At 31.4% G+C, this 25106-nt stretch overlaps 3 protein-coding genes across 3 annotated transcripts; 2 read left to right on the forward strand and 1 right to left on the reverse strand.

Annotated features, from left to right (window-relative positions):
- The first annotated feature begins 5949 nt into the window (after positions 1–5949).
- On the forward strand, positions 5950–7317 carry LOC130982663 (uncharacterized). Its single transcript, XM_057906712.1, has 3 exons — positions 5950–6506; positions 6620–6792; positions 6894–7317. Exons 1-3 carry the CDS (start codon positions 6036–6038, stop codon positions 6988–6990), a joined length of 741 nt encoding a protein of 246 aa, XP_057762695.1. The 5' UTR covers positions 5950–6035; the 3' UTR covers positions 6991–7317.
- A 4209-nt stretch (positions 7318–11526) lies between these two features.
- On the forward strand, positions 11527–14787 carry LOC130979658 (nucleolar protein 12). Its single transcript, XM_057903146.1, has 6 exons — positions 11527–12307; positions 12417–12475; positions 12692–12761; positions 12873–12998; positions 13105–13233; positions 13851–14787. The coding sequence occupies exons 1-6, from the start codon at positions 11612–11614 to the stop codon at positions 14295–14297; spliced, it is 1527 nt and encodes a 508-aa protein (XP_057759129.1). The 5' UTR covers positions 11527–11611; the 3' UTR covers positions 14298–14787.
- A 322-nt stretch (positions 14788–15109) lies between these two features.
- LOC130979659 (uncharacterized membrane protein At4g09580) lies at positions 15110–18245 on the reverse strand. Its single transcript, XM_057903147.1, has 4 exons — positions 17864–18245; positions 16144–16414; positions 15886–16056; positions 15110–15639 (listed from the first exon to the last, which is right to left on the reverse strand). The coding sequence occupies exons 1-4, from the start codon at positions 18073–18075 to the stop codon at positions 15514–15516; spliced, it is 780 nt and encodes a 259-aa protein (XP_057759130.1). The 5' UTR covers positions 18076–18245; the 3' UTR covers positions 15110–15513.
- Positions 18246–25106: the final 6861 nt, after the last annotated feature.

The raw sequence follows: 25106 nt of genomic DNA on the forward strand, positions 1-25106 counted from the left end.
ATATTTTTTATAATTTGTTGAAATATAATTATTTATGAAAATCGAATTTTAATAATGGTATATGTAAAATTAGTAAAAATCTATAATTAGAAAATCAATAACAATGATCGATTTTAGATTTTAGAGAGAGACATTAGCAACCAATTTAGTAACTGAAAAATTGGTCGTCGATTTTATTAGCAACCTATTTAGCGACCAATAATGTTTTGTACTAATTTGGTAGCATTGGTTGAAGATCGGTCGCTAACGGTTAGCAACCGGTGTTGGTTGCTATTTTCTAATTAGCAACCAAAGTTACAACGACCACCACAATCGACCACTATTTTGATAATTTCTTGTAGTGATTAAGCTCGAAGAAATACATATTATTATTTTTAATGTTAATAAACTAATTAATTGGTGTGAAACAAACTTACTTTTTGAGTTAATATTCAATTTGTCTTTGAAATTTTAAGTTGAGCTCAAATTAATCCTTAAAATTATAATTGACTCAGATTGGATATCAAAATTTACAACAGTAACTCGCTTGGTCTCTGAATTAGCATGTTAATTTTGCACGTTAATTTATCAAGATTTAGACTTATTGTCTAGATTTCAAATGAGTGAAATGTATAGTAGATTTCTTATAAATTTGATTGGCTCCCCAACATTCTTACAAAGACAACAATAACAAGTTCAGTTTAAAAAATTTTGGAGTTCTACAAGTAGTGGCTAAACTTCTGAAAGTTCATAAGTCTAGATCACATGAAACTTGAATGAGAAATTTAAATTACAGTAAATTAATGCATCAAATCAACACGTCGTTAATAAAAATCAGATCAAGAGTTAATGCCGAGTTATGATTATAAATTTCGAAATTCAATTTAAGTCAATCAAAATTTTAAGAGTATGGTAAAATTGAATTCGATCTCAAATTTCAAAATTTTATTTGAGTATTAACTCCTGGTTTTTCGCTTGTAACAAGAAAAATGAACGAAGGGATGGGATTTTTGGGAGAAAACAGAAAAAGGAAATTGGAGTGAAAGAAGGGAAGAAGAATGACGATAAGCAAGTTTTGAAAGGTTCATAGTCTCTCTGGATATATTTGTATGCATTGAAGGGAATATTAATATTAATAATGAACATTTGAAAGGAAAACAGGACATGTGTATGTACGTTGAGTACTTGATGTGTAATCTAACATTACAAGAAAGAAAAAGACATTGCACACAAGGCTGAGTTTTGTGGTGTTACCCTCCTCTTAGCTTGTTTATTATTTTACCCTCTCCTTTTGGCCTTTATCATTAGGAAAAATATAAATAAACAGCTGTTAAATAGTTAATTTTAAATAATTACTAATTAATAATAATTTAAAAAATCAGAATTACTAATTATTAACAAATTGACTGGTAATTAGTTAATTAGGTATTGTTTACCTAGTAAAATTCTTAAATATGTTCTAATAGGTTTGATTTGCAAAGGATAAAAAGAAAAAAAAGTTGACACACCATAAAATAAATTTTACAATGTCCATGTAAAGATTCCAAAGAAACACAAGATTTCTTTTTTTTTTTTTAATCCTAATTGTATAGAGAGCTTAATTATCTTCCGCTTTAATTAATTGCCAAGTACACAATGACTCAGTCCAAAGTTGTGGCTTTGGTTTTGAAAACGACAACTGCGACAACGGCAAGCTTAGTTGGAAAAGTCTGCAAATTACAACATATATAATTCATAGGCCAAACACTTTGACTTTATCCAAATCATAAAAACTTGGAACCTAAATATGATCGAAAAATATTAACCAAAAAAGAAATAATCATAAACTCAATACTAACAAACTCAAAAGCTAATTTGATATATACACACACATTCCATTTATGTATGTTTTATATGACTAATATGTTAACGTTAAGATTTCATCCTACAAATTAACATCTATTTCATCATTTTCTTAATATACCATCGTGTCCGGAACACTAAAATTCTTTCTTTTTTTTTTTATTGTTCGGTGTCTATTAATTAATTAATTACTTTTTTTGGTAAAATAATTAATTAATTATTTGAATTCCATTTCTGTAATATAGAGAGTTTGATAAACCCAACAGATATTAAGAGCCCAACTTAAAGAGATCCGGTATATCGATAATTCATTAATTCGGTGTTTGATACATATATGTCCATCATCCAAACTTATTGGTAAACCCACTGATCCAAAAGAGTCATCAATTTTTGTTGAGGTAGCAGATTCACAAATATCTTATTGACCAAGAGCCCAAAATTGTGTGTATGGAAGTCTACAAATTTTTTTTGATGGTTTGCATTGCTGAAACCCTGTTTGTATTGGACATTAATGAAAATTGAAAGATCCATCATTCTCATAATATTTCTCTTCTTTACACACTACTTTTAGGTTCATTAGTAATTTAGTATATCCACAAAATTTGTACATAAATACATTAAATTGTCAATGAATCTAAAAAATAGAAAAGTTAAATATTTTAAGAAATGGTAAAGTATATTTTTTGTCTTTAAAGTTTGACAAAAAATTTTAAAAATACCCTTAAGTTTTATTTTGTTTCAATTTTGTTCCAAAAGTTTTCGATTTGCATCAAATATATCCCTAACGGCTAATTTTTCAAAAAATTTAAGACCAATTCAATAATAATTTCATAAAATCAATCATCAACACAAGTAAATCAAGCATAATTTTCATGCATTATTGTTATATTGATCTTAAATTTTTTGAAAATTTAGCCGTCGAGGGTATATTTGATGTAAATCGAAAACTTCTGTGACAAAATTGAAACAAAATAAAACATAGGAGTATTTTTGAAACTTTTGTCAAACTTTAGGGACAAAAAATATACTTTACCCTTTAAGAAATTAATTAATAAGTGCTTTTGACGCGGGAGCAAATAGAGTTAGTAGGTTAATTATATTAGTTAATTATAACAAGGGAATACAAGTCCTATATTATTTAGGATAGTGAACTTTATGTTATATATTAGTCCTACATCGTTCAAGTTATGAAGGTTTTTTCTTCTCCCACTAGTATAAATAACTCATGTAATAAAAATTTATTTGAATATAAAATAAATTGTGTATTTATTTTTCTCTAGACTCGTTAAGAGTAAGAGGTGCATTCTTTTTATCGCTATTTTCACCATAGAGGAGTTGTTAATCTCATCAAAATTAGTGACTCAAGCGACATCTCGCCGTACCTCAGTTTTAAAACCACTTGTTAGGGTATCAATATAATAAGTCTTAAATAAGAAATAAATTTTTTAATTTTTTAATATATTTATTGTGTATTTAATAAAAACAACCTTAAAATGATATGAATGGATTTTTATATTATATTTTAACTTTCGGGTTAATTGTGTTATATTTATTATTTTGTGTTATATATTTTAAAACTTTTTTGCAATTAATATTTACTGATATTCACAAAGATCTTTCATCTCCAAAAAAACTGATAAATAAGCATCTATGACGAAAATAAACAAACAATGAAAAGCATTCTATTATATATATTATGGAAGGCATTCTATTTTTTTTTTCAACTATTAGAAGAATTGTATCAAAATTTTGACAAAATCATATGTTTAGATTTTTCGGTGGGTATATGCATATTTTCTAAAAGTTTAAATATTGTGATTGTAAAATATTTCTTTTCCTTTTAATTCAAACAAATTCTTGAAAATCAATGAATTTTAAGAAATTCAATAATTTTTCTTTTCAATTTTAAGTTGAAAAGTTAAAAAATAAAAATTGAAGCATAGAAATTCAATAATTATCTTATCTTGTAAAGTCAATCGAAATGGGAGAGTGCAAAAATGGAACAAAGGAGATGAACCTTATCCTAGAAGTGTTTACTATCCAATGTCCTCTCCTTTTTTTAAGATTCATTTTCAACCATTTTGTCTGTATTCTCCAATCTCCATGCAATGCAAAACCATTTTCGCACGAAAACCACAGCAAGCACTCTTATTACCATACCATTTGCCCATTCCGTTGACGGGAGATTTTACAATAATAATGACGTGATGAGTCTCGGAATTTTCTTCCCTATTTTAATGTCCCTACCAATTATTTCTTAGGAGGAGGACTTGAATCTTTTATATATGGCAACTCCATGATTGTAAATTAAAGATATAATATCAAAATTTACTTCCTAACTAATAGGAAGAAACAAAAGTGTTGTCACCCAAAAAGAAATATGGATATGATTTAATTGTTATATTATATATTTATAATTCGTAGTGAGTAGTTGTATTTGAGAGCAGAGCATGAGCCTTTTAAAGTTTTTGTTTAATTTGAATTCAATTTGAGAGAAAGACAACGTTTTCTATCTATTTTTTATTATTTTAGAAAATAACTCAACATGATAACCCTAGATCAAACAAGCAAATAAGTTTTCACCTAATATGTATCCATTTTTAAATTTTATTCTTTTTAGAGTTAATGCTAAATCGATTTTTTAGATTAATCACGTACAATCAAATAAATTTTTGAGGAAAAAAAAATCATATATTAATCTGTCAATTTTTTTTGTCAAGTGATTTATCTAAGATTGTTAAAGATTAACATAGTATATTTTTATCAATGTTAAAATAATAATTAGTATAATTGAAATATAGTTTTGGTATTCCCCAACCCGATAGCTCAATGATTAATTCGTCGCGGATCTGAGCTCTGTTTAAGAGTTTATTGTTGGCTAATGAATTGCTGCATACACAAGAAAGAATTCGAACCCCAACACTTACTTAAACGAACGAATGAACTAACCCTCGATGAAGCCAAGTTGATTATTCATTCCATATAATTAGCTCTTCTAACACAAATTGATTCATGATTTTAGTTGCAGAGTAGTATGGCATTCTTGTTAAACCCGCCACAACAGGAACCATTAGCACACACACTTTCACATTGCATTGATCACATAAGTTACCCACCAATTATGATAAGGTAACTACTTTTATGAAGATGTTAAAATCATTTTTTTTATGATGATCTTTATTTAAAAAGTATAACTTATTTATTTTGTAATATTTTAAATAAAAGTAACATTTTTATTTCAAATAAAATCAAATCCAATAATTTATCATATAATAGTTAAAATAATATATTTTCACATAATGATAATTATTAAATCTTTATTGGAGTAACCACTTATAATAATAATAAGAACAACCAACCAAAGACAATATTACATCTACATGAAAGTATTTCACCACATCAGTTTCACTTCACATTCTTCTTTATGTAAGTTTCACTTCACTACTTTTCAATACTCCATCACGTGATCTTTTTCTACGTGGCGTAATATTTACTATTTAGAATTTGGACTCCATCAAACCATTTCACAAACTGCCCGTGAATCAATTTTCTTGCTCCTCCCTCCCACAGAAAAGTCTCTGCTCCTTTAGAACTTTCCATAATTAACTTGTACTCAACACTATAATAGTGTTAATCTTAAATATACATTCAAAATTAACAATTAAATCAATTATTAATATAAAATGTACATTAAAAATATAATAATTATTTTGATAAATAATTTTTTAATATACATATAACATTTTTACAATAATAATTAAATTGGCTTTAGTATTTCCTTCAAAATATGATAAAGCAAATCAAATAAAGTACCATGCTTATTAATCTTAGAGGATACATTTGATTTGTTATAAGAAAACTTTATGTAAAATAATACTAAAATCTCCTCGTATTTTTTGTTATTCACACAATAATTAGAAAACAAGAAATAAATTAGCTGAAAAAGCCTGCTATTTTGGGGGGTACACGTGTGACCACAAAAACGTGTCATAATCTAGTAGAATCAGGGGGTCAACCCTTTCAGCGGTGCTAAACTGCTAATGGTTCAGATGCAATACAATCATACACTATAAGGTTAAATACCCCTTTTGCCCCTCCATTAAATCCCCTTAATAAAGGGGGTCCTTTCAACTCTTCTAGTAGGTGGGGGTGATCGCCTCTTATCTTACACACAATACCAAAAAATCAAACACTCGAAACTTCTCATAAGAGCTATGAGAGCTTCTCTCATAAGAACCGGATCCGTGCCGGTCCTGAATCCGGTACGGAACTGTTCGCCTCGCCTCGCTCTCCCGCGCCAAGCGTCCTTCTCCGGTGACAACAGCCGTGTTCAGTCGCCGAGCCTCTCGATACATTTAGACTCCGACGGCCGTAGAGACCTTCCGCCAAACGGAATCCGCCGAGTGATGTCGGAGTCATCGATTCGGTCCGCGAGCGAAGGATTCGGCGCTATCCAGGATCTGAAACGAAGAGGAACGCACCCTTTCCCGGTGATCGTGCGAGAGGACGAAGATGAAGAATTCGGTGGCGGATCCGGCTACGGCGGCGGCGATAGAAGAATCTCGACCGTGACCGGAGGAAACGGCGGCGATAGGATGAAGATTGGCGCATACTACGAGGAAATGCTGAAGTCAAACCCTACGGACGCTCTTTTGCTTAGAAACTACGGGAAATTCCTGCACGAGGTGATTGAAAAATGAAAACTCAATTTCTAGTGCACTCGTTTAATGAATCCTTTCACCTAAAAAGGTGTAAGAGGAAAATTTCATGGATCTGATGATGGATGATGAAATTGCAGGTTGAGAAAGACACGGCGAAAGCGGAGGAATATTACGGAAGAGCGATCCTCGCTAATCCCGGCGACGGCGAACTTCTTTCTCTGTACGGAACGCTGATTTGGGAGACGCAGCGAGATGAAGAGAGAGCCAAATCTTACTTTGACCAGGCCGTTTACGCTGCTCCTGATGATTGGTACTTCCTCCATCTTTTCTTAATAATAATAATAATAATAATAAATCACATAGTAAAGTAATTAGTAATTACAACAATAATTGATATTTTTTTATGTGCAGCACGGTGCTGGGATCCTACGCCCACTTCATGTGGGAAGCAGAGGAAGAAGAGGAGGAGGAGGAGGAGGAGGAAGTTAATGGCTGTGTTTTAAAGTGATTTTTGGTATTTAGAGGTTGTAGAGAGTGCTATATTTTCTATAAATGGCATTTGAATCTGAAAGTTACAAATAAGGATCGTTGTTGTTTGATATGTCTAACCGGAAATAGCTCCAAGTTATAGAATATCAGAGACTGAAAAGTAAATGGCTGCCTCTGTCCCTTCACCCTTCTCCTCCGATCTCGCCACTTCCGGAGACTGTAACATTCTAATATAACTTTGTAGATCCCGCTTAAATTATGTATGATAGATATTATTGGGATAGACATCGACTTGTAAAATTTTGTTAATGCAATTAATAATAGTGCTAATCGTTTTTACCCAGCATCCTTAGCCTTGTTTTATTAGGCATTATCTTTCCATGTCTACATAATCAATAGTAACGCAGATCTTTTATCTTCTTCTGAGATAATTTTTAGCTAAATCTTAGATTAGTTGTGGACTCTACGTTTATAGTACTCGTTTACTATGTAGCTTTAGATCTGAAAATTAGTACAAAATGGATACTGAATAAATTAGTTGTTAAACTCATCCACTATTAGGCCATTACTCTTCTAAAACAGAGAGAGGTACCTTAACCTTTTTGAACCAAAATTGGTTTTGATTTTCTTAATCCGTTGTTACTTTTCAAGTTGCTTTTCACTTTATTCACTCCTCCTTTTAAGTTTTAATATTAAGATTAAAGCTCAATTCGTCAATATTAATCAATTCCCCGACTAAACTACAGTATCCAAAAGTATATTTAGATTAGTGTTAAGCAGCTTATCTCACCGATAGACTGATAGAGACAACCACATGCCGGCTAATTAAAATTAGCACAATCCAATCAGGGATTATCTTTTTGTTAATTGCACAGTAAGCAATCTCATCACAACTATAGATCACGCTCACTTTCACTGTTCCATTAGAAAAATATCTTAAGTGGGTTTATGAATTAGAGTGAACTCTTGTTCTACAAACAAACAAAGTATTGTTGTTCAATCCTTCAATTGGATTTGCAACATGTCATTTCATGTGGGGAAGAGGAGTATCATAATCTACTTAATGTAATGGACGACAACGCACCTGGTTTTCTTTTTTACGCTATATGATTAACAATTTGAACACATAATTGATGGAAAATAAAAAATAAAAAAACCATATGCTTCAATGTGATAATATCTACTTCTATTGATTAAACTAAGATCTTATTTTGTTTTTTGTTTTATAATGTGATAATATCACACCTGCTTCAGCGAATGAGAAGACAATTTTATGGAGGCCAAAGAAAAGAAAAAAAATGTCAAAAATATCAATTTTGATTACATGCAATCATTTAGCTCCCATTTATGATCCCTACTGGAGGATGAAAGCTACCTTCTTTTACATGCTAGATACATTAAAAGCACCATCGCTCTCCGGTTGAATGAAACTCTTAATTTTTTATAACACGAACAATGAATATTGATGTAATCACTCATTACAAGTTTGTTTAAATACTGTCGAAAATATATAAAAATAAAAGAAAAATAAAAAATGACGGAGTAGTATATAAATTATGTGGGTTAAGTTTTTTTTCGATCGTTGGGTTACAAACTCAACCCAAAAAAAAAAAAAAGACACCAAACAAATCCTACATCTCAATTATATTTTTTTTGGCATTGCTATGAAGAATATTAGAATAATGATTACGAATAGGACAATACTACTAATATAAAAATATCCAAAATATAAAAAAATTACACCTAATATAAGGACTAACACCAAATAAAAAAAAAAGGTTCTCCAACTAAATACTAGAGCTACAATAACTCTTGTTATGTTGTCTCCACTTTTTATTGAAATATTTTGTCTCCACACAGTATAAAAGACCACATTCTTATAATCAATGTCACAGTTGCACACGAAAATTATTTTGATGATCGCACAGTTTCGTTAGCACCATAAGACTTTTCTATTCTTATTCTGATTATTGATAAAAAAAAAATTTTATTGTTGATAAATTTGAACTCCTCATGTGAAACATATTGAACCTTAATATTATTGAAATTTTGCAAAAATAATTTTAATTTATTTTTTTCAAAATTCAGCCTCCAGTAGTCTTTTGACCCATCTCACCAAAATTGCTTCATTAATTTTAAAAACCAGCCATTCTAAAACTATACTATACTCCTCCAGTAAGAATTGAACGAAAAATTTCAATGCACTCTATCAAAACATTAATTCTAGAATATACATTCAAAAACTCACATAAAAGTTTATAAAATTGTGTGTTTCTTTTAGGACGCTGCAAACTAAAAATATACACTTTGATTTTTGAACAAGTCATATTAACATACCACTCATCACATCAAATATGCATGAACTTTGTTATGTCTTAATCCAGTTGTTTAATGCTCTTGTTTACTCAATTTCGATACACAGCTGGCCTAATTGTACCACAATTTCATTATGAAGGACCACTATTTTTTTTTTTCCTGAACTACTGGTTATTGATTCCTCTCTTAAGTCGTACTCTTGGTATTGATTTGAAGATGTTTTTATTGTTAAACTCGTTATTCGATGATCAAATTCTAATCCAATTTATATTTCTAATACTTATCAAAATTGAATTAGCCACAGCAGAAATTCAGAGCAAGAAGCAAGAAGGAGGCAGAGAGGATTGTCCAATTTATTAAACTCGTAATTTTTTTTTTCATTGAATTGGATTGTCGGATAATATTCGATAAAATCCAACAAAATCCGTTTTACAGATTAGGTCACCAAATTCACCTGATTATTATCTGGTAGGAGGTCTGTAGGATAATTGTCCTTGTGTGATGTTTTAATTGCAAAATGATTAACCGGATTAAGGACCTCTATTTAGAGGCTTATGGTTGCAACTTCTTTTGGATTAGGCAACATTGTGAGTCGTAATGTTATTTCGACAACCTTACTAGTGTTTAAAGGTTGGAGTGATTTCGAAAAAGTAAATTATTTAGTTTGTGTTTTTTAATTTTTGTTTTATTCCAGTGTTTGCTATTTTTGTTATTTTCACTGTTCCTCTAAAATTTGAAGAGAGAAAAAATACAGAATAAATCCTACATTTCAGTCATATTTTTTTTAATATTGCTATCAAGGATAATGATCAAGAATAAGTCATTACTATTAATACAAAAATATCCAAAATAAAAAAAAATCACACCTAAAACAAAGTCTTAATACCAAATTAAAAAGAAAGTTTTCCCACTAAATACTAGGGCTAAAATAACTCTTATTAAGTTGTCTTTATTTTTTATTGTATTATTCCGTCTCCAGCGCTGTATATAAGGCCTCATCTCTATAATGGTTGCTAAAGTTGCACACCTATATCATTTTGGTAATCATGCAGCTTCTCATTAGCATCACAAGACTTTATTACTTTCGTTTTATTTATTAATTATTTTTTTTAATTGTTGATAAATTTAAATTCATTGTGTGAAGCATGTTGAATCTTAATATTTTGAAACTTTGCAAAAAAAAATTTCACTTTATTTTTTTTAAAACTCAAATTCCAATAATTATTACCTTGCCTTTTGGCCCATCTTACCAAGAATGCATCATTGATTTTAAATACCATTTGCTCTAGAGCTGCACTGTACTCCTCCGGCAAAAATTGGACGGATGTTTTAATGCACTCCGCCAAAACATTGACTCTAAAATCTGTATTTAAATATAAAAATTAGGTATTTTTATGCAACATTCTCTCTACCTTTGAGTTCAAATATAAAAATTAGGTATTTTTTATTTATGTAATTTAGTATTATTTTATATTTTACTGTTTATTTAATTTAAATTTTTATATGATAAAAATATTCAATAAGTATTGATATTATTGTATTTGCATAAATTGATAAAAAAATTCAATAAATATTATAAATTTTAATATTTATACTTCTAATTTCTTTTTTACATATTTTACAGGATATATATTAAAATTTTTATATAAAATAATCATGAAAAATCAAAGAATTGATATATTTTTAAGAGGAAGGCTAATATTCAATAAGGAGAACATATAATTTTTACAGTATCGACAGCTGTAGATAATTTTTCTACTTTAATGAATCACGAAGAAAGTGAGATAACCTTCAAAAGTTTAAAGAGTTGCATCTGATGAGTTTGACCTTAATTCTTTAGAACGAAACACTGGAAAACGGCTTTAAATCTGGCAATATCACCCAAATCAGAGAGATAAGGTTAGACGAACTTATCTTAAATACGATCTGTATCAAAAATATCTTGACAATTATCACCCCAAAATTTTATTTCAAATTCTACCACTAGTTATAATAGTGACACAAAGTTAAATTAGAATCAATAAAAAAATAAGCTGAACTTATTATTAGTTCACATATAATATAATCCATGACTTTTCCTACAAATACATTTTTTGAGCTGGCTTTTCCTATTTGTGTATAAACTGTTAATAACTAATTAACCATTAAGAATTAATAATTCTATAATAGTAGCCAGTAAACTAGTTGTTATTTTTTGTTTTATATATATATATTCTAAGACTAGTTTTTACACCTTTCTCCTTGTTAAATCAGAGTCCAGTTCTAGGGTTTCTTTCTGCCACCCAAACCCGAATTTCGACTCAGTGTATTCTCCAATTCAAACAATGGGCAAAAAGAAACCAAAGGACCCTCCACAAACCGACTTAGCTTCGCCCCATCCCGCCGCCGGAATTTTCTCCTCGCTCTTTGCCGCCGCTCCGGAACCAAGCACCGCCCTCGCTTCCTTATTCTCCGACGACAACCCCTTTCGGAGAAAGCCCACTCAACCTTCTCAGGAATCAAACGAACAAACTCAAATCCCTAACAATGTCGGATCCGCACAACACGACACCGGCGAGGAGAAGAGGAAAAGGAAAACATTAGAGGAGAAGCCCTCCGCCGATTCCGCAAGCGAAGCTTCGGGGAAGAAGAGGAAGTACCACGAGTCAATTGAAGAGGCCAAAGGCTCTGACTTGGCAATTGAAAAGAACGATGAGGGGAAGGAGGAGAAGAAGAAGAAGAAGAGAAAAAGAGAGGAGCTTGAGAAGGAGTGGGAGGAGAGGAAGTACGGTGCGGTGGTGGATGAAGAAAAAGAAGCGTCTTTGTTGGAGAACGGAAAAGTTGGGAACAAGAGGAAGTTGCTGCATGACCCTGCTGATATGATGGTATCGAAGGAAGGGTTTGATGATGAGGAGAAGCTCTTGAGAACGGTATTCGTTGGAAATTTGCCTCTCAAGGTGAAGAAGAAGACCCTGCTCAAAGAGTTCAAGAAGTTCGGTGAGGTTGAATCCGTGAGGATTCGTTCTGTTCCGATACAAGACGTAGGTTTTTTTATCTTTTGGGTGTTCTTTCAAGATTTAAATGCTTTTTTTTTTTATCCTTTTTCAATTTGGAATCTGAGTTAACGTTGTACTATTTTGTATTGAACAGACTAAAAAGCCTAGGAAGGGTGCTATCCTTGCGAAGAAAATCAATGATGCTGCTGATAGGTATTCGAGCTGAACTAAACTGAACAATTTACCAAGCTGCAACTTCAATTGCAATATGTATTGGTGCTAATTTGTAGAAAATGCAGTTCTTTTATAAGTTTCAATTGAATAGGAATATAGGACCTTCTTTGTATAAAGAATTGGTTTAATGCTTTGCTAAGGAGGGCTCATTTTTAGGGATTTCTAATTGATGAATGTTTGTTTACTTTTTGCAAGTGTTCATGCCTACATTGTTTTCAAAACGGAAGAATCTGCTCAGGCATCTTTGTCCCACAACATGGCAGTGGTATGTCCTTGTCCCACTTATGTGGGATTGTATCTGGTATTGTATTTACCTTGTATATTTTGGTGATGGCTTGCTTATAAGTTATAAAGTTGTTTATTTATCTGGATGTAGGTTGAAGGGAATCATATTCGTGTTGATAGGGCATGCCCGCCCCGCAAGAAACTTAAAGGGGAGAGTACTCCACTTTATGATAACAAGAGAACTTTGTTTGTCGGCAACCTTCCATTTGATGTGAAGGTATATTTCTTGTCAATAATTTTCATTATGATTGAGGTCTCACAATTATATCATGTCTGAGGGTCTACAGAGGCTAATAGATATAACATGTGATCCTTCTCTCCAGGATGAAGAACTATATCAGTTATTTTGTAGCATACCCAACCTGGGAACCAGTGTAGAAGCTGTAAGAGTTGTTAGAGATCCTCATCTTAATGTTGGAAAGGGTATTGCCTATGTGCTGTTTAAAACAAAGGTAGGCTGTTCTGGTGCTCGAATAGCTATATGCTTTTTATCAAGTATGCTCACTTTGTGCTCTTAAAGCTTAGGCTAATAACCATGTTATAACTAGTTAAATTCAGAGCTGTCTGTGACTTGATATTTCTGTGAGAAACCATCATATTATGTGATTGCTTTTTTGTGTTATCTGTTTCTGAGAAGTAGAGGTTTTCCGTCATTTAATCCGGAACATAGGTCATTGTAATTGCATTGGACTATTGTTTGTCCTGAGGCTTTGTTTCCTTATTTTCATATGGGTTAGCTGTTTTGAAAAAATTTTTAGATGCCATTTTGAACCCAAATATATTATCCCAACAGGATTTTTATTTTTAACTGTACTTGTTTTTTATTTGTTCTTTAGTTTTTTTTTTCCTTTTTTGTTTTTTTGCGGGGTTGGGGGTTATAATTATTAATTAGGTACATAGTTCAATGGTGATATGTAATATGCATGAGTGCTGTAACAGTTAAGGTGTAATTAGGTTAGTATTGAATGGGATGATATTGCCTGTAAAGAGCAGCAAAAATTGTTTCCAGCCTTGCCCTCTAGAACCATGTCCATAAATTTTAACTAAAATTGGGTTGTCTTAACTGCAGGAAGCTGCTAATTCTGCACTCAAGAAACGGAACTTGAAGCTTCGAGACCGAGAATTACGACTCAGTCATGCCAAGGCTGATTCCACTCCATCGAAAAAGCCAAAGCCAAAGCCAAAGCCATCACCAGCACAAGCTCCTGGCACCCCAGCCAAGAGAAAGTCTCTGGCTATGACGTCTCCTTCAAGCAGCATCAACAGGTCAAACAAAAAATCCAATGCATCTTACCAGGGTTTGCGTGCAACAAAATCTGATTTCAAGAAGAAAGCTCATGGAGGAGAAAAATCAAAAGGACGCTCGGAGAAACGACCATCAGTTGCTGCCAGAAAAGCCAAAGCAAAAATGCTCAAAGAAAGTGGTTCATCAAAACAAGCTGGGATGAAACGCAAGCTTGATAGTCGTACTCCAGATAGCTCCTTCAGAAATAAGAAGGTGAAGAAGAATAGGTAGCACGTTTCCAGTATTATAAGGGATTTTAGATTACAAAACTTGTTAGCCCTCCCTGGCTCTAATGGCTGATGAGCAAACATGCGTGTGCTGGAAGAAAAGCGACTTGTTCACTGGACAGTGTTCCCAGTTAATAACCACGCAGTGGGATTGAAGGTGCATTTATTTTATAGCAAAAGGGTTTTCGGATAAGAAAAAAAATTCAGTAGATAGAGATAAAGGGATGAAAGCTTAACTATATTGTCTTTTATAATCCATTTTTAACAGTATTCTCAACCCCTTCCCCCTCCCTCTTCTTCGTTCATTTCATTTAAAGTTGGATATGTAATTCTACTTTCTAGAATGTTTTCATTAATTAATGTGATATCACTTTAAGTCCTTGTTTTAAAGCAACGTTAGAATGGACCCTGCTTTCCTCTTTGTTAATAAAGGAAATCACACGGTTCAAGCCATTTAATACTTGAATTTGTGTGCCAAATTCTTTGTTGGAAAATGCTTCTCAATCATTAATGGGTGCTTAATTGCCGACTTTTCTTAATGAATTTTGTCCAAAGTTTCGGGCAATTTACAAGAAGCCTACAAGTAGCTGCCTAACCGCATTAACTACAGAATTCTCTTTAATTTTTGCTCTTTTATCCTTGAAATTCTATGATAATTATATGGAAAGTTTCTATAAATATAAAATAAAGGTAAAATCGTTAGAGAACTTGTTCCTATAAGTCTGTTAAGGAAGCATGTTACTCTCAGCGACGTGTATTCCATATTTTTAATTACTCATTATTTTCAAAATGAAGAAAAAAGAGTATGTTATTACTGTAAGTTCTAAAATTCATTGATGAAACTAATGACAATCCGCAACCTGAATGATGGGGGAAGACAGTGATTCGGAAATGAGCATTTTATCCAAATTACTGTACAATGCGAACAGGATAACATTAAAAACTAGCCATAATCGTATGTTTTACACATAAACAAACTTATGAACAATGTACCATAACTAATTCAGCCAAACGCTTGTTTCTTGCCACACTGACACTGAGAGCCATCATCAAAACAATCTCAGTACTTTACAATAAAAATCCTTATAGCAAAGAACTTCATTGCAATTGCAACTTCCTTCCCTTTTTATGAATCAAATATGTACAGTACTGAACTACTTGCATTAGCTTATCAGAATATCCAGGGGCTCGCAGCACAAGCTTCTTCACTTCGTCAATGGCTATGACTCGTTCTTGCTAATTAGCGTGGGTGTAACCGAGACAAGACCTATGAAGAACAAGGTAGCAATTGAGTTGAAATCGTAGAGATCCCCCACTGATTGCAGCTCTCCAAGAGCCAACCCAGCCTGCATAACCAAAACACAAATACAAATTAACATGTGAAATTATTAAGTACAAGTATAATGAGAACTTTATTTCAGTTTCTAGGTTACGATACTTCTTTTCTCTTCTCTTTGTTTTCAGATATATTCATGTATGGAAGCACCAAAGTAAAAACAACCTGTGAATATGGAATCGAAGGAATACTTTGGAAAAGCACAAGTTTGCTACAACATCAGTATAAACGAGTGGTAGTGTCTATAGCTACATACCCTGACAGTGACATATGCAGCAGGTACGAGTCCAATAACAGTTGCCAGGAAGAAAATATGATAAGGAACATCAACAATTGGTGAAGCAAAGTTAATAAATGTATTAGGCAAGGTGGGAGTCAGTCTCAGGAAAAGCATGTAGTTCAACAAACTTTTTCTTCTTTTAGCCACCTGGAAGTTTTAAAAACAAGCATGTTATTTCAGATAGTTGATAGGATTAAATCCGCTATATAGAGAAACAAAGAAGGGAAACCATGCCTCATTTTGAAAGAATTTCAATTTTTCTGGTGCAAGAGAGGAGAGAAGGGGTCGCCCAATCAATTTTGACAGGAAATAGCATGAAGAAGCTCCTGCTGTGGCAGTGAACACAACCAGAGCTACGCCTTTTAAGACTCCAAAAAGAGCTCCAGCAAGCAACGACATGAACACAGTCCCTGGAATCATGAAAGTCTGCATGAAAATATATACCACGCAGTATCCCACCAGGACTTGTGCAGTGTAGTCACTTGTATAGTTCTCAAGGTTATCTCTACAAAGATGAAAAACTGACGTTATCAACACTTCCCTTCCCACATATGCATTAACATAAATATAAGATAAATCAATGTTCCCCACCCAAAAAAAGAAAAGCAAGTTGAAACCAATCCAAGACAAGAAAGGCAGAGTCAAATGTTGTTGCTCTCAACAGAATAAATACCAATACCATCATTTTGATGCATCTTGATGTTAAGAGCAAAGATGAAAGTTGATGGGAAAATGTACAAGAACATTGCATAATGAATTTGAATTAATAATCAATGTTACTATTGTAGTTCACCTTCAGTAAAATATAGCATACAGGTTTTGCTATATGTAGTTGAAATTTTCAACCCTCTGCATCAAATAATCACCATTCTCCTCCATTTATCCATTACATATGCAGACAAAGCTAGGAGCAGTGTCAAGCTATGGGAATGCATTTTTTGTAAAATTACATGATCTGTGTTATTCTCGGCAAAGCAACATTATTACTCTTGAACCTTATTCAATAAGATGGAAGTCATCACAATGGAACCACATTTCAAGTAGCTTGATTCGCACTTTGTTATTTAGTTATAATGATGATGATGATAATAATACATATATATCTGAACCTAGGACCACCTTCTTTAGGTTAATATACTCCCCTCTCCCCCCCCCCCCCCCCTCCCCAAAAAAAAAATTGTTATTGGTGGTAGATATTGATATTGAGAAAATATTAATTCTCTTCAAGGGATCAGAGCAACAACTATAATTAAAATTCATGCTTAGTCCGTGAACCTTCAACTGGAATATTCTTGCAAGTAAAAGTTGCATCTTTTGGGTCCAAATCATAACCCTTCAATAAATTTTATCGGCAACACTAGCATCCATCAATAATAACAAATGTAAATATTACAATATACCTAAACTCAAAATCAACCTCTTCATTTTAGTCACTAGAATCTACCCCCATAATCTCCAGATCTATTAGTACTAGAAGGAAAGGAAGAAGCTTATATTCACAATAAATATATATTTTTTCTATGATATAATTATGAATCCTACAAAAAAAAAAATCATTATTTGCCATCATCACATTCTCTTCACGGACTGGATGATACCATTATATCAGAATCAGCTGAAAATCAAACCTCAAAGCATTTACCCTAAAATATTGTGCGTGAATCATTATTTGACATAAATTAACGCTCTTTGGTCAGATTCATAATTGTTGTCTAAGAATACTTAATCCGAAAAAAAAAAAAAACTACAGCAAATTATTAATAATCAAGGAAGTTATCAATCCAGCTTGAACGGAAAATTTTTAAAAAAATGGTATGAAAAAAATGTAGGATAAAAAAATAGTCGGTAGGTCAAAGATTTCTTTTTTCTTTTTTTTTTCTCTCTTCTGTGTTTAAATGTTTAAACTTACATGAAATGTTTAAGGTTAAGAAAAAATGACGAATAAAATTTTTACCTAAGGAGTTGAAGATCTTCAAGGGTGCGAGGGAGCTTAAGGAAGCTGTAATCGGAATCCGGCATCGTTAGGTATACGCCGCATATACCGGCCGCGAATCCCAAAACCACCGATGAAGCCACCGCAGTTTCCCAGGCGCTCAATGGGAACTTCGACGACGGCGACGGCGGCGGCAGTACCTCCCCAACGGTGTCGCCACCCTCCTTCCCCATGGTGTGGTTTATCTTTTTGAGGGTGGCTTACGGTCGAAGGAGGGAAAAGACGAAAAATGGAATTGGTGTTCCTTCCTTCTCTCACTTCTCTTTGTGCCTTATCCTACGAGAGAAAGAGAGAGAGAGAAAAGAAAGAAGAAAGAAGAAATAGAAAAAATGAGCTAATAGGAACAATATTGGTGGTTAAGGTTTTTATTTATGAATCCCAAAAGCCTAGTATAACGAAATAACAAACTCCACTCTTTTTTTATTTATTTTTTAATTCAAGGTTTTTTTTTTACCTGAATGAGTTAAAAAATAAACTAAATCGCATGATTTTCCTATATTTTTTTAGAGGAAGTATAGGGAGTTAACAGAGTATCTATATTCTATACAATATGAATATTTGATTATAGGAATATTTGATTCAATAAGATATTAGATGTTTATTATCGTGGTATCTGGATGGTTATTTTGGATAATATGAGTGTATTGTATTTAAAAAATTAATAGTATTTTATCTTTGATGTTTATTTTTTAACTCATATTGAGCCAGATAAATAATTTATTGTACACATTGTACAAATATTCCATTAGTTTTTTAGTGGGATTCTTTTTTTTATTAGAAAAACGATATATGTACACTAAAATCAGCCATCAAAATTAACTATTAGTATAAAATACATATTGAAATATAAATATATATTAAAAATAAATTAAACCACACGTCACATATATATTTATATACAAATATACTAGTAATTGATTTTAGTAACTAATTCTAATGTATAAATATTATTTTTGTTTTTATTATCATGATTCTCCTATATTAGTTTTAGTTACATCACAATCTTATTTAACTCTATATAAATTATGATTTAAAATCACAAAAAATAAATGGATATTACTCGTGGTTATAATTAATAATTTATCACTGAATTATAATTTATAATAAATATAAGATGTTAAATCGTGGTTCTAATATACCGTTTAAGTGTATATAAATAAGTGAAAAAGATAAATAAATTTTTAATTTTTTAATTCGAAGACACATAAATTTTTTATTAATTAAAAATATAAAAATATTTTTAATTTTTTAAAATACGAGACATTTAAATTTTTTTATTTAAAATATATAAAGACAAATTAATTTCTCGAAAAAACTTAAATATTTTATTTTAAAAAATAATAAATATTTTTATATGTTTAATTAATCAAAAATTTATTTATCATTTATTTTATGAATAAAAGTAAAATTATAGTTCTTATCCTTAATTTATTGTGACTAGAATTACAAAACAAATGGTGGTTTTATTTCCCAATTTAAGGGTAATCATAAATTATGGTTTAAATTTTGTCATTTGTAGTTAATTTAAATAAGGATGATGTAATATAAGTAGGAAAATAAGTTTAACATGAAAAAAAATAACTCGTCTAATTTGATCAAAAGATAAAATTAAATATATTTTAAATATCAAGAATAAGTTGAATTAAATTAGATTTTATAATTTTTTAACAACTTTTTAAAATTTAAAACAAAATATATTTACCCAAAAATTTACATGAACAACGAATATAAGTTTTACTCTTTTCCCTTATTTTACTTGTAAAGGAAGTTGTATAACTATAAATACATAATAATTATCTCTGACAGTTTTAGAAATATTTGTTAATCCACTTTAAAGTATTGAGAATTTTTTTTCACATGGCCCCAACAAATGCTTTGCATTTAACAAGAATAAGAAGGTTATCACACACTTGTTTTTTATAAGAAATTGAAACTGCAGATTGAAAAGGAAATTTATAAGATAATAGATCTAGATAAAATTTGATTGAATTGTGTGAGTCTTAAGACGACCCAAATGTTGATTCTATATTTTTTTTATGTTACTGACTTTTATTTAAGGATCTAATTAATATATTTTTTAAAGATATATGTTATTACTTAAAAACTATAAATGCTTGTAAATAAGTTGAGTTAAGATAGATCAATAATTTTTTTAAATGGCTAAACAAATTTTCTGCTTAGTCACCAAAAAAAAAAACAAATTTTCTGCTTACGATTAATTTTGGTATTTGAACAGAATGAGGAGCAAATCGAAAAATGACTTAGAGAAACTTTGAAGATGTGAATGATTTTAAAGGTAGTCAAAAATATTATCCGAGAACATTACTTTATAGTATTTTTTCGATTTAAGGCTTTTACTAATTTAGTCTCTCAAATTCTAATTGTACTATAGTAAATTTTAAGATTGAGTTTTTGGTCACTATTGTCAGTATTGTGGTCCTTAGACTTTTTTTTTTTTTTTTTTTTGACGCTGAATTAGTAAATACAATGAAATGATGATGTTTTCGTTTTACACCCAAAATAAATTACAAAATATTCCTCATTTGAGTATACATCTTAACATTATTCTCACTCGCATCAAGAGAGAGCACTATAAAGCTATCTTAAAATAACGCATAGACAATAGTGAACTTGTTGATGCATTCCACACAAAAAAAAATCACCCAAAAAACTCTTAAAATTAAATTTATGATGGTCTACTACTAAAAATGTACAACTCAAAATTATGAAACATCCACTGATATAATTGCCATAAATCGGAAGTATGAACTAGTAAGTAACATCCTGTAAAATAATAATACACTCATCGAATGACATATAGAATGTGTGAGTTTTAGATTGCTATGTGTCACAGTGACAAATAAATACACTAATCAGAGGCTAATCAAATTTAAATCAATTGTAATTGAGCCTAATTAAGTGGTATAGTCTAATAGTCTCCAAATAGAAAATAATGCGATCGTAAAAAAATATATTCTATGATCTCTTGATAGTCTTATAATTAATACGATGAATTGACTATATCACAAAATAACATTTTTACATTTAGTATGCTATATGTAATTGAATCAAATTATGATAATCGTTTGTAATCTTATCTATAACTTTATTAATATCAATAATGTTATACAACATATGTCATAAAATCTTATTATAACTTTATCTATAACTACATTAATATTATTACAATCATTTTAAAATTAATAAATTAAAAATTTATTTTTACTCTAGCATGAAATCAATAAAAATTGTATACGCTAATTTTTTTTTAAATCTCTTTATTGATATAGTTAATTTTTTTAATTTCTATTATCCATTACGAACACTTTATTCGTACAGAAATTGGGGGATTCTTTTTAAAAAAGCAAAAGACGTGTGAAATAAATCATTATCTAAATTATAGACTTTTCTCACAATAAGGCGATTTAGGTGAAATTGGTTTATATAGAAAACACCTTCCTACTAAATCGATTTGAGTGAAATTAATTTATCCATTTCTCTTGTTTTTGGTAAAGCATCCTAATTCAAATAATTTTATGTAGTGTCTTTTCTTGTAATAAATCAGTTTACTTTGGATCGAATTATGTATATTTGCGTAATCATATTAAATTGTCCTTAAAATAATTTACGATGGTTCTATACTAAATCATTCTGATTCCGAACAATTTGGATGAATATAGTTATAATTGTTCTTATTGAAATTGATTGGTGTATAATTTGTCTGTCAATAAATACTTATAAGTTCTTTATTAAGATGAGATATACGTCGACAATAAGAGAATAAATAGGAGGTAGATACCTGTAAAAAATACTCTAACATTTAAATTAATAAGTGTTTAAAAGGTATAAGAATTTTATTATTACAAAATGTTCAATGTGAAATAAAATTTATCACGTATGTTTTTATAATAATTCTATAAATATAAAATATATGATATGAAATAGAATTTATTATGTGTTTATTTTTTAAATTAAATATAAATTTTTTTTTATAGATATAGAATTGATGAATGTATTCATGTTATGACTTATGACCATTTCATTATTAAAATAAAAATAATAATTATTAAATTAATAATAAAAATGTCAATTACAAACAAAAAATAATAATATTTAAGATTAAATTATGACAATAAAAATTATTATAAGGTGACAAATCAGTAACAAAAACCAATTTAGAATAAACAATAATACTAATCCTTTGAAAGATTATTAATGTGTTACCCTAATTATTAATGTGTTTTGGTGCGTTTTAATTAACAGCGGGGGTTGGGGTGGCACGTGGGTAGAAAGATTAGAAGGAATAAAACACGTGGTATTGGGAGTGAGTGTGAATCCTTAATGAGTGCGGAGCTTCCAATGCGGCCATGTGCGTTTTGCAGTGTTCCACTTCACCGGTTCCTCCATTACTATTTCTCTTTCTCACTTTCTCCTTTTCTTCACCTCCATTTCCATTCATATCCAAACAAACAAAAACCCTTGAAATCCTCTCCCTTTTCGTTTTTTGTCTCTTTCCCAACACCCTTCTCCCAACTAAACTTGACAATAAAGAACACACAAAATCTATTCTTGTGACTCTATTAATTAGAAGTTGGTAAATTCGATCTCCTTTGAATTAATACTAAATTATAAAATTAGAAGAAAAAAAAAGTGTTAAATGTACTAGTATTTTAGAATCCATGATGAATATTAAAAAAAAAACTAAGAAGCTTATATTGTATCTTCTTTAAAAAAAAATGATAAAGATTGCTTAAAATACGATGATTAAAACCCACCCAAATAATAATAACTTGAGGGATAAGGTCGCTGAATGCCAATGACTATTGTTTGATATACAGGTCAATTAGACAATTACTTTCTTGTTCTTTTATAATTCCTAGCATATTATTTGATTCTCTCCCAAAAAAAAAAGCATATTATTTGATTCCTTTTATTTTGCACACATGCTCATTTGCAATATCGTAGACATCTCACATGTGCTGAATTATTATATATCTATTTCATTAAGGTAGTGTTTGTTTTAAAATATTGAGATAGAAATTAAGAGATTAAAATTTAGTATCATGTTTGTTAGTTCAAAAATTGGTACTAAAATTTTTATCTCTGTCTCTACAATTTCAGTATTTCAGTACCTTCTAAAAGTGGGAACACGGGAGACTAAAATTTTTAGAGATAGAGACTGAAATTTTAATAATATTTTATACTTAAAATACCCTCATTTCAACTAATTAATTCTAATTTTACCTTTTGTGCAAATTAAATTAGAATTTTATTCTTATTTCAATTTTTGTCTCCCATTTTACACCAAACAGAATAACAACAACAACAAAGCCTTGTCCCACTAAGTGGGGTCGGTTACATGAATCAAACGACGCCATTGTACTCTGTCATGTATCATGTCTACAGAGAGACCGTTTACATGTAGATCTCGTTTGACCACCTCACGGATGGTCTTCTTAGGTCTTCCTCTGCCTTTCGCTCTTTGTCCATCTTCCATCTCATCCACCCTCCTGACTGGATGTTCTATCGGTCTTCTTCCCACATGTCCAAACCACCTGAGACGCGATTCAACCATCTTTTCCACAATGGGTGCTACTCCAACTCTCTCCCTTATATCTTCATTCCTTATTTTATCCAATCGCGTATGACCACTCATCCATCTCAACATCTTCATCTCTGCCACACTCAGCTTATGTTCGTGCTCCCCTTTAGCCGCCCAACACTCCGTACCATACAGCATAGCCGGTCTTATAGCGGTGCGATAGAATTTACCTTTAAGTTTTAAAGACACTTTTTTGTCGCATATAAAACCCAGATGCACTCCGCCATTTTGACCAACCTGCTTGGATCCTATGATTTACATCCTGTTCAATCTCACCATTATCCTGTATGATGCACCCAAGATACTTAAAACTTTTAACTTTTCGTAGGATGTTTTCTCCAATCTTCACCTCTATATTGGAGTTTTCTCTTCTCAGACTGAACTTACATTCCACATATTCCGTCTTGTTACGGCTTATGCGCAGACCATACACTTCTAGAGCTTCTCTCCATAACTCCAACTTCGTATTTAAGTCTTCCATTGACTCTCCCATAAGGACGATATCATCGGCAAAAAGTATGCACCATGGCACAGGCTCTTGGATGTGCTCTGTGAGTACTTCCAAGACTAATGTGAAAAATGTATGGACTTAAGGATGATCCCTGGTGTAATCCTATACCAATAGGGAATTCCTCTGTCACACCACATTGAGTCTTCACACTAGTTGTGGCCCCATCATACATGTCTTTAATTGCCCGAATATATGCGATCATTACTCTCCTCTTTTCTAAAACCTTCCATAAGACCTCCCTTGGTACCCTATCATACGCTTTTTCCAAATCAATAAACACCATGTGCAGATCCCTTTTATTACTACGATACCTCTCCATCATCCTTCTTAATAGGTATATCGCTTCAGTGGTAGATCTGCCTGGCATAAATACAAATTGGTTCTCTGTTACTTGTGTCTCTTTTCTCAACCTCCGTTCTATCACCCTTTCCCATAACTTCATAGTATGACTCATAAGCTTAATCCCTCTATAGTTTCCGCAACTTTGTATATCCCCCTTATTCTTGTAGATAGGTACCAAGGTGCTCTTTCTCCACTCATCAGGCATCTTCTTTGACCTTAAAATCTCATTAAAAAGCTTGGTTAACCAGTTGATGCCTTTTCCTCCAAAACCCTTCCAAACCTCAATCGGAATATTATCAGGTCCTACTGCCCTGCCATTTTTCATCTGCTTTAGAGCCTCTTTTACCTCGAAGTCTCGAATCCTTCGATAGTAGTCAAAGTTTTGATCTTCTTCCCTTGTGTATAATCGACCAAGGCTCGGAAGAGTCTTCTGTCCCTCATTAAATAACTCGTAGAAGTAACTCTTCCACCTTTCATTAGTCTTCTCCTCTTGAGCCAACACCTCTCCATCCTTATCCTTTATGCACTTAACCTGATCCAAATCTCTCGTTCTTCTTTCCCGACTCTTTGCGATTCTATATATACATTTTTCTCCTTCTTTCGTGCCCAAAGACTGGTAGAAACCCTCATATGCTCTTGTCCTTACTTCACTTACAGCCACTTTTGTCTCTTTTTTAGCCGCCTTATATTTTTCCCAGTTATCTGCATTGCGGCATAAAGACCACTCTTTAAAGCATTCCCTTTTTATC

This window comes from Arachis stenosperma, chromosome 5 (genome assembly GCF_014773155.1).
Source record: "Arachis stenosperma cultivar V10309 chromosome 5, arast.V10309.gnm1.PFL2, whole genome shotgun sequence".
NCBI lineage: Eukaryota > Viridiplantae > Streptophyta > Magnoliopsida > Fabales > Fabaceae > Arachis > Arachis stenosperma.

What these genes read in the sequence shown, in the direction of transcription:
- LOC130982663 (XM_057906712.1), top strand. Translation starts at nt 6,036, where the DNA reads ATGAGAGCTTCTCTCATAAGAACCGGATCCGTGCCGGTCCTGAATCCG. An exon ending in ACGGGAAATTCCTGCACGAG is followed by an intron (nt 6,507 to 6,619) that starts GTGATTGAAAAA and finishes ATGAAATTGCAG; the next exon opens with GTTGAGAAAGACACGGCGAA. An exon ending in TACGCTGCTCCTGATGATTG is followed by an intron (nt 6,793 to 6,893) that starts GTACTTCCTCCA and finishes TTTTATGTGCAG; the next exon opens with CACGGTGCTGGGATCCTACG.
- LOC130979658 (XM_057903146.1), top strand. Translation starts at nt 11,612, where the DNA reads ATGGGCAAAAAGAAACCAAAGGACCCTCCACAAACCGACTTAGCTTCG. An exon ending in GTTCTGTTCCGATACAAGAC is followed by an intron (nt 12,308 to 12,416) that starts GTAGGTTTTTTT and finishes TGTATTGAACAG; the next exon opens with ACTAAAAAGCCTAGGAAGGG. An exon ending in TGTCCCACAACATGGCAGTG is followed by an intron (nt 12,762 to 12,872) that starts GTATGTCCTTGT and finishes ATCTGGATGTAG; the next exon opens with GTTGAAGGGAATCATATTCG.
- LOC130979659 (XM_057903147.1), bottom strand. Translation starts at nt 18,075, where the DNA reads ATGGGGAAGGAGGGTGGCGACACCGTTGGGGAGGTACTGCCGCCGCCG. An exon ending in TGAAATTCTTTCAAAATGAG is followed by an intron (nt 16,057 to 16,143) that starts GCATGGTTTCCC and finishes TAAAACTTCCAG; the next exon opens with GTGGCTAAAAGAAGAAAAAG. An exon ending in CTGCATATGTCACTGTCAGG is followed by an intron (nt 15,640 to 15,885) that starts GTATGTAGCTAT and finishes TTGGTTATGCAG; the next exon opens with GCTGGGTTGGCTCTTGGAGA.